Below are 10,000 nucleotides of genomic sequence, written 5' to 3'. Positions count from 1 at the left end.
GACGAGTTACCGCCCTTGAGGAATCCATTTATTTAAGCTCGGTTGTCGCCCCTCACAGCTCGAGCATGTCTAGCTTGTCGCCCATGCCAACTGCGCACCCTTCTCTTTCTTCATAACATTATCTGCTGTTGCTAATCATTCTGTAGCAGTTTTTTGTGAACGGAGGACACAACGTGTGAAGTTTCAGATAGATTAACGGTTTCCATGTCAGCATCCACCCTCCCTCTTTCCATACAAAAAGAGGTGCTTGAGGAAGAAAAAGTGTTTCACCTTGCTAGTGATTGATGGACAGATCCTTCTCCTCCGCCCTTCTCCCTCCATACACACACAATCATGACCACCATCAAAAAGTATTGGATAGAATGGGTGGGTCCTTACGAGGATACAGGCTCCAGGGTAGTCCTCACTCTTCAAAAGGGGATGTCGACATGTTTTAAATGCTTATCCGTTTTCGCTAATTTCCTAAAAACTCACACGACTTCATAATTACTCGTATGCCATCAGCCACGAAAATGAATGCTATCCCTTAAATGAAAGGCAAACAAGGCAGAGGAAAACCAACAGCATCTTACTTAGAAAACCTGAAAAGATGGGTCACAGAGAAAGACCAGGGCAATGCAGGTTATTTTTCAGAGTACCCTAGCAAAGCAAAGAAATGAATGGCAATCCACGATCGCGGATGTCTGTTTCAGACCTGGCATTTTATGATGATGATACATACCTACGGCTCCTGAAGTTATGGGATATCGAGGCATAGTATCAGCGATTGTAAACAAACAGTGAGTGAGACGGGACGTCCGACGTGCTTGTTTTCATTGCGTAGTAAATGTCCGTTCCTGTAGCTACACGTTTCTTTACATTGCGACTTCTGGTGTGGTCACTCACCCCCATCAAACGCAACCTTTGTTCTCACAAGAGGCTCTTCCGGAAAATTACAATCAGTTGTGTCCCTTTATAGCTTGTTCGTCGTCGTCTACTAAATGTTCTTCTGTGAGCTTTCTTTCCTTTTCACTTTTCTTGTCGTCCTCGAATAATTTCTGGGCGTACCATTAGCTCAGTTAGACTACGTAGCGCAAGGACCTTGCTGGAGTGCGGGACGGGACGTTCTGAACTTTTGCTGTTTAGGGGAGTTTTTAAGGCACTGTGCCTATTTGCAATGGTCCTATCGGATATGGACGATATATTTGGAGCCCCCCCCCCTCTTAAATGACATTCCATCCTTTCTTTTCTCTCTCTCTCTCTCTCTCTCTCTCTCTCTCTCTCTCTCTCTCTCTCCCTCTCCCCCTCTCTCTTTCTTTCTCTCTCCCTTTCTTTCTCTGTCTGTCTGTCTGTCTGTTTGTCTGTCTGTCTATCTGTCTGTCTGTCTGTCTGTCTGTCTCTCTCTCCCTTTCTTTCTCTGTCTGTCTGTCTGTCTGTTTGTCTGTCTGTCTATCTGTCTGTCTGTCTGTCTCTCTGTCTCTCTCTCTTTCTCTCTCTCTCTCTCTCTCTCTTTCTCTCTCTCTCTCACACACACACATAAACACACATTCTCTCTCTCTCTCTCTCTCTCTCCCTCTCTCTCTCTCTCTCTCTCTCTCTCTCTTGAACTCGTCGTTCCACAATAATATTGTCATGATTCACGCTCATGCCAAACGATTTGCTGTACATTATCTAAAAAATCTAAGCCTAAGAGTCCTTTAAAAAGCTGTAAAACAAGATCTACGTCAACTCATGCGAGCTTTCAAAAGTAGGGGGAGGTCCCACAGATAATACCAGACCCGTCGCCTTCACGCGTTCTTGGCTCAGTTACAAAGGACTAGAGAACGCGAAAACACGCCCCCTTGGCGTAACCACGCCCCCTTATCGTGCGCGACGCCATGTTTTCATTTACAGGATCAGCGCATAAGCATAACATAAAGATGAAAACGATAAAGAGTTATTAGTTATGACAAATTTTCATGTTTTTCCTGGGTTTTCAATGTAAGTTGCTCTGGGTCTACTCCTGACTCGTTTGCCTTCTATTGGGTATGTAAATCGCTGGCTCGTGTCTGATGATGTAATGGTACATGTCGTGTGAGCGTTCAGGAGATATGCAAAAACAGCGAACCATACGAAAGTAAACCATGAATTAACGTGCTTAGTCGAAGTGAGAAGGTTCCCAAGAGGCCAGTGCTCTCGTATATTCTCTCCCACCTTCACCCCCCCTCCCCCTCGCTTAAAAAATATTTATAATATATTATCCTCTTCTTCTTAGGGACATGGTCTCTTCCAAACTGTCCCTTCGCCCCTCTCTGTCTCTTTCTGTCTCTCTTTATCTCTCTCTGTCTCTCTCTGTCTCTCTCTCTCTCTCTCTCTCTCTGTCGCTCTGTCTCTCTGTCTCTCTATATCTCACTCTCTCTCTTGTTTCCCCCACTCCCTCTTTCTTACCCCCCTCCTCTCTCTCTCTCTCTCTCTCTCTCTCTCTCTCTCTCTCTCTCTCTCTTTCTCTCTCTATCTCACTCACTCTCACCCTCGCTCTCAATCTTGAATTTTGGAATGTTTAATCTGGAATGGGAAGCACTGTGGAAAGACAGAGAGATTGAGAGAGATTGAGAGAGATTGAGAGAGATTGAGAGAGATTGAGAGAGATTGAGAGAGATTGAAAGAGAGAGAGAAAGAGAGAGAGAGAGAGAGAGAGAGAGAGAGAGAGAGAGAGAGAGAGGCAGACAGACAGAAAAAGAAAGAGAAACGACATACAGACAGATAGACAGACCGATGACATACAGACAGAGAGACAGACAGACATAGACATAAACAAAGGAAGGGACACAGTTGGAAAGAGATAATACTAATGTACAGATTTATGGAAAATTATTCATTGTTCCCGGTCGTATTGGTCAAAGCTGGGCTAACCGCGCTTTGTGCTGTCGTCCTCAGTGTGCAAGGAACCGCTTGGACTCCCGCCCTACGGCCGTATCTCCGCCTCCTCCGCCAAACGCTTCAAGAGAGGCAGCTCCTGCCAGCCAGAGGACGGACACATCCTCAGCAGCAAAGGCTGGTGCTCACGCAAGCAGAATGGTGAGTGACATAAATAGATAATTAAAAAATAATGAATCAATATATAAATCAATAAATCAATGAATTAAAAAATCAATGAATGAATAAATAAATTAAATAAATAAATAAACAAACAAATAAACAAACAAATAACTAAATAACTAAATAAATAAATAAATGAATAAATAAATGAAGGAAGGAAGGAATGAATGAATGTATGTGCATGTTCGTTTTCATTGTTCTGTAATAATGGAGTAAGTAGGAGGCTGTAGTTGGAAAGAAAGATCTCTTATCGTTCTCAAAGTACTTGTTTAACTTCTATATGTCTAGACTGATTGATAAAGAAAGAGAAACCAGGAAGGAATGAGTAGGTTAGGTATTGAGTGTGAATGTAGCAGAAAATAGATTTAGGAAAGGATAGAATGAAAGGGAGATATAGAGGCGTGGATGTGTGTGGGAATGGGGAGGTGCGTAAGAGGGGATTAAGGGAGGAAGCGGGAGAGGGGGCAACTAAGAAGGCAATAAAAATTAGCAAACATGGAGGAATGAGGGGGTGTAGGAAGGGTCAGGGAGGAAGAATGAGAACCATGAGGAAAGAGACATAGAGTGGAAAGGTTATTAGAAACAGACAACAAACAAACAACAAACCATTACACAAGCAAACTAATAAAAAAGACAAAACAACTAAAATATAAAAATGATGAAAACATACATAAACGAAACAAATAAAACAAGGAAGAATTAATTCGGGAAAAATCAAACTAATAAAGACAGAAGAAGGAAGCGGAAGACAGATAGAAAGGAAATTGTAAGGTGGGTGAGTGGGAACAAAAAGAAATAATGAAGAAGGATTTTGAGGGAGAAAGGTGGATGGGTCTGAAACAGTGTATTAACACAAGAGAGTTCTGGAAATAGAATAATGAAATGATGGAACATGTGTGTGAGAAAATGGCGACAGCTGTTCCTAATCTTCCTCAATGACTTGGACAATTTCCGTGCTTACCTCTTAGTTTATTGTTCAACTCCATTCTGCGCGTTGGCCGTCGAAAAAGCACCAACTTACGCCAAACGTTCGGGGTGGCGTTCCTCGTCTTTTTCAAGAGCTTTCTCTCCCGCCCGCCCGGAAAGTGGATAACTGGGGAAAATCCAATTAAGCTGTTTTCAGTTCCCTCTCGTTTATGCAGACTTTGGCTTTTTTTAGTTATAAGACAATTGCATTATTCTATGTCCCTGAAGGATGTGGTACAGACATGAGCAGATTTTAGTATTTTCTAGAAAGAGGACCAAACGATGCTGAATTTGTTGCACGAAAATTGTAGGTGTTCTTTTCTGTTGGAGTTAAGTATTTTGCATCGTAAAAGTGGATGTTTAAGTACACGCAGCCTGGAAGCAGGGCAGCTGTAAATCTGGGAAATGAATGGGAGAAGGTGCAGAGATGAGTTGAGTAAATTGGTAGCTGGTTGTGACAGGGAGTAGGCACTTTGAGTGCATCTGCTACTTCAGGCTGGGTGGTTGGAGTTTGAAAACTCGGTTTAGGAATAAGTGAGGAAGACAACTGGGTGTTTGTTTGTGTGAGTGTGTTGTTGTATGCGCGCACGTGTGTGTGTGTGTGTGTGTGTGTGTGTGTGTGTGTGTGTGTGTGTTTGTGTGGGTGTGTGTACATGTATATGTGTGTGTGCGTCTATTTCTGTATGTGCATATGTGTGTGTGTGGTTTTTTGGTGTACGTGTGTGTTGGGGTTTGATATTGAAATCATTTACGTTCTATATGAGCCTGCTGTAGGCTAATTGTTTCGCTTTTCTTGTATCTCCATTGAGATAATCGTAGAAAAAGAGAGCGAAACTTGCTAAAAAACTGGTCAGCCAAAGGGGTTGGTTGGTGTAAAGCGGAGAGTCATTTCAGTCTAAGTACTGAGAACTTGAACGTGTACTTAACGACTGCGGTCTCAGCAGCAGTGAATACAAAACAAGCCACACCTCCTTCCTCCTTCATCGCTGTCTGTTCGTAGACTGACCTGCACGAATCACTTAACAAACGAGGCAGTGGTCATCTGGGATTCCCATGGCCACCATTTGTTACTGTCTTCAAGGATCAGGACGCAGCCACGGTTGAGTGTTAATCGGTTCATCATTTTGTTGGCGTCACAAACACCCTCTCCGATCCTCCCCCCTCACCCTAAACCTCTCCCTCCCTCCACCCCCCCTCCCCCCCCGCACACAAACATACACATGCACATTCTCCACGTTCACTCAGTCCCACACTCACATATCCTCATCCTTTCTTGCTGTTACAGGTGATTCTTTTGACTAGCCTTATTCCATTTTGTTCCCCCCCCCCTGCATCCTCACAAAAAAATAAAATCTCTCTCTCTCTCTCTCTCTCTCTCTCTCTCTCTCTCTCTCTCTCTCTCTCTCTCGCTCTCTTTCCTTTTGTCTCTTTCTTTCTTTTCCTTTTAAAAAAAACCTCCTTCTCTTTCTCCTTTTTCTTCTCCCTGTCTCTCGCTTACTCCTTCATTTTATGTCTGTCTATCTGTCTATTTGTCTATCTGTCTGTCTGCCTGCCGTTCTATCTGTCTGTCTGTCTATATCTTCCCCCCCCCCCTCCTCTCTCTCTCTCTCTCTCTCTCTCTTTCTCTCTCTCTCCCCCAGTATGTCTCTAAGACATACACACACTTTCATATACGGGCGCACATTTTTTGAAACATCATACACACCTCCATCCCTCCCCCTAACTGAAGGTCTTCCAGTTGACAAACAAAGCAAGGCTGTTCAGATGCTTTCTTGCAGAGACCGTAGGAAGACTTGATGAATCGAGTGACTGACTAGTCGCGCCATTGAGAGGTGGCGCCTCCCCAGAATGTTTCCGCAACAGACTGTTGTTGGGGAGATCGTGGAAGGGACTTGGGACGCACTGGCTGGGGAATGTTAGGCTGGGCGCTTCTGGTCACAGGGTGAAAGGGAACTGCGGTCATATGTTAAGGTACATCGCAGAGGTGCTAGAGGTGAAACTCGGGTGAAGGGGGTGTGCAAGTCAGTTGGTTTACAAGGCTGTGTGGGTTTTTTGTACTTTGGTGTTGTTGTCGTTGATGTTGTTATGTTGCTACCGTTGTTATTGTGGTTGTTGTTGTATTGCTGTTATTTTTGTTGTTGTCTATTGTTATGTTGCTGCTGTTGTTGTTGGGTTGGGTTTTTTGTTGCGGTTGTTTATGTTCTCATTGATGATAACGACGATTCATTTTTACTCATTTTGCTGTTGATCTCCGTCTTCTCTTTTCTCCTCACCTTCTCCCCATTGTTCTCCTTCTTCTTCTCTTTCTTTAGTTCCCTCTCTTTTCTACATATATTTTTGGGTCCTTGTAATTCTTTATGTTGTTGTTTTTACTTCTAAACATGCATGTTCAAAGAAAGAGAACTCAATGTTTGTGTAAATATAGCAGCTGCTTCTTGAATACGAAGAAACAACTGAGAGTTTTTTAATGTTTTGAGCCGTGTTTTTCTTCTTTTTTTCCCCGCCTTTGTTTTATTTTCTTAACAAGGAAAGTTATAACCTCACCGGATGTAAATTTAAATAATAAGTGACTGAGTGTGTCAAGCCAACTAAAATCTTTTCTTTTTTTACGCAAGAGTGCATGAGCTGTTTCATGTTGCGGAAAACAACGACGGGAACTTACGTGAATGTGACATTAATTTCAATTCTCAGCTCGGCTGAACATAGTTTTAATATCCGTTAAAGTTTCAAGACTCTATTTTGACGAGGTCTTATGCGTTGTTAGTATTCAATGCTGCCGTGCTACTCAGGTAAGCGTGGAGGGTAACTCCCTCTTTAATGTCAGGGCGTTATGGCGGATAGGCGTGTTGAGGCTTATCTCCCTTTTGAAATGATTATTGTTTTTTTGGAAAGAACGTTTTATTGAGTTGTTAGGAAACAGAACTAGGAATTTTTAAGAATTAGAGAAAATATGACTAGATCGAGATGCTGCTGCAGTTACCAATTTAGTACTTAATGCTACCAACACCTTGTTGCTCTCGATTTGAGTCCGTGCTGTATCTGATATTACTATGTAGGCTTACTTCTCTTTATTTATGTATAGTGCTGTTGTCTTTGTGCGTGTAAGGGGGTGGGGGAATAATTCAACAATTTTATCGTTTCATTAAGAAAAACCTTGTCTGGTATATATATATATATATATATATATATATATATATATATATATATATATATATATATATATATAGGGGACAAGAAGAGAGAGAGAGAGAGAGAGAGAGCGAGAGAGAGAGAGAGAGAAAGAAAGAGAGAGAGAGAAAGTGTGGGAGAGAGAGAGGGGAGAGAGAGTAGGAGAGAGAGAGGGGGGAGAGAAACAGAGAGAGGGAGAAAGAAAGAGAGAGAGAGAGAGAGAGAGAGAGAGAGAGAGAGAGAGAGAGAGAGAGAGAGAAAGAAAGAGAGAGAGAAAGTGTGGGAGAGAGAGAGGAGAGAGAGAGTAGGAGAGAGAGAGGGGGGGAGAGAAAGAGAGAGAGGGAGAAAGAAAGAGAGAGAGAGAGAGAGAGAGAGAGAGAGAGAGAGAGAGAGAGAGAGAGAGAGAGAGAGAGAGAGAGAGAGAGAGAGAGAGAGAAGGACGAGACGGGTAACGTCTAGCGGTTCACTGCCCATAATGCAGTCAGGGAGAATTCTGTGAAGATGCCGAAAAGAAAGAGAACTTCTATGTTGTTTCAATGCTCAGCATTGGCATTCACGGACGCTCATAAACTTAACATTTTCCTTTTTTTTTAACTAGAAAGATGGAAACCCCCATCAAAGACAGGGCTGTCGTTGACTAAATTCCTATCCCGGATACACTCTCAAAATTCTAATCTCAGTGTCGTTTGATGTTCATTGGGCGGGGTTAGAGTTGATAGGACAGTTACTGCCCCTGAAATTCAGCAGCCTGGTTTGGTCTTTTGTTTTGCCTTTTTTTTAACTTCTCTAGTTTTGTGTTGAGAGGAGGGAGATTTACAATCTTCGTGTTCACAAAAGAGCATAGGTTTTAATCCTCGTATACTTAAAGCTAAAGCCTTGGCTGATTGTAACGTCGCTTGGTACTCTTACTTAACATCAAGATGTCAAGCTTGATGGGTATCTTTTCTGCAACATGATTATAATGACAATAATATACAATACTCATAACATTTTGGTACGTTTGTATTTATCTAAACTTTATACGGACACATTATGTAGTCTAGTAATGAGATAGGCCATTATGACCATTAGGTACATAGCAAGGGCCAATCTGGGCTGAAAGAGATACAAAATCCCTGTAGAAAAACTGAGATACTCAGTAAAAATGTTCTCCCCACTTGGAAATCAAACTCGGGTCTTCTGTGTGCGACACTGAAGCGCCTTGCCACCACACAACAGACGCCGGTTTATTGTGTTTTAAAAGTAAAGAGCCCTCTTCTGTCTTCACTCAGTGACCTCCTGTTCGCCCATAAGCTCAGTTCTTGCTCAAAAATAAAAGCGTACTGCTTGTCAAAACGCTGACGTATACTCACTCAGGTCTTAACTCTCATAGGAAAAACACGCAGTGCCAAGGTAACGATTCTAGGATACATTTGCCCTAATTTGCATAGCGCCTGCTTTCTCCTTGTCCTCATTTGCATGTGTCCTTCTGCTTGCTAAGTGATAGTTTACGTACTCTGTACTCGGGGCGTGTGGGCCAGGTTACCCAGATTTATTCCATTTTTCTGCGGGAAGGCGTATCCAGATTTATCTTTATCTCTGGGTTACGTGCAACCAATTTGTTTTACCTTTGTATGTTTCCATATGTCACCCAGTAGCGGGCTCCACAACTTTAATTTAGCGGAAGCTGGTGATACGCTGCAACATATGGCATCTGACTTGCACGCTGAAGGCATTTCCAGTATGGAATAAAAGCTGAGATTCCTTTTTCATTATTTTGAAAAGAGAATGGTGTGAGGTTATCATCAAAAGTCAAAGAGGTGGTTGGGGCTTGATACTATCAATTGTCGTTGTCTGGAAATTGATTTTTGCGCTTCACATCTTATAGCTTTAGTGTAAGAGCTTGCATCTCTTGTGACACAATTAGGTCAGACCAGTGCCCAAGATTAGAGGTATTACTAGAGAGTAGCATAAAAAGAGAGGGAGGGGAAGAGAAAAGGAAGACAGATTTTTTGATAAAATAGAAGAAAAAAACCCCGCACAACAGCACACTCTGACCACCTACCCTTATTGCTTTAGGGAACATTCCAAGTTCTTAGCAAACAAATGTGTCCATATTGAGCTGTCAAATCATGTAATGTCATGTATTATCTTTCCTTAAACGTTGTGTGATCCCATTGGCTTGGCTTCTGAGTTGTGTGCTGAGTTGTGTGCTGAGTTGTGTGCTGAGTTGTGTGCTGAGTTGTGTGCTGAGTTGTGTGCTGAGTTGTGTGCTGAGTTGTGTGCTGAGTTGTGTGCTGAGTTGTGTGCTGAGTTGTGTGCTGAGTTGTGTGCTGAGTTGTGTGCTGAGTCTCTGATACGTGGACGTGGGATACATTAAATAATGAAGAAGAAGCAAGAGAAGGACAGGAGAAAAAAAATCAGAAAAGGGTGGAAGATAAAAGAGAAAAATGAATAAAATTAAGAGAAAGTCCATATAAATGAAAGGGTAAAATGTGCGTATACGTGTGGGTATCTGCTTTCGAATCTATTATTGTTTTTAAGCCGTCTTTGAAGTGTGGGTGAAAAGTGTGGTCTGTCCTTAGGAGAGGTGACCTGTCCAGTTGTTCCATCACTCATGGTAGTCTAAACTATTCATCAAAGCCTCTTCTGTGTACGCAGCGGTTCTTTTGGGTGCTACATATTATTATTATTTGCTGACCTTTACAAAATTGTTCTGCTATAGCCTGATAACCCCAAGCAGAGTATGCCTACGTCTATGTCTGTGGTATAGCAAATAGGCGCTTTGCTTTAGCACGCATGAGTCCCAAGTTTGATTCCCTAGTAGGGA

The 10,000-nt window shown here is 42.4% G+C and overlaps 1 protein-coding gene across 1 annotated transcript in view; it reads left to right on the top strand.

Moving 5' to 3' along the window:
• The window catches only part of LOC101863535 (lactadherin), a gene marked incomplete at its 5' end in the record, with an annotated part of 79,636 nt that overhangs the window by 38,154 nt on the left and 31,482 nt on the right, over positions 1–10,000 (top strand). The window contains 1 exon segment of the mRNA XM_013087249.1: positions 2,896–3,036. Within this exon segment, the coding sequence (XP_012942703.1) occupies positions 2,896–3,036 (141 nt within the window).

Source organism: Aplysia californica, unplaced genomic scaffold (genome assembly GCF_000002075.1).
Source record: "Aplysia californica isolate F4 #8 unplaced genomic scaffold, AplCal3.0 scaffold00564, whole genome shotgun sequence".
In the NCBI taxonomy this organism is placed as follows: Eukaryota; Metazoa; Mollusca; class Gastropoda; order Aplysiida; family Aplysiidae; genus Aplysia; species Aplysia californica.
This window is presented reverse-complemented; position numbering and strand designations above follow the sequence as displayed.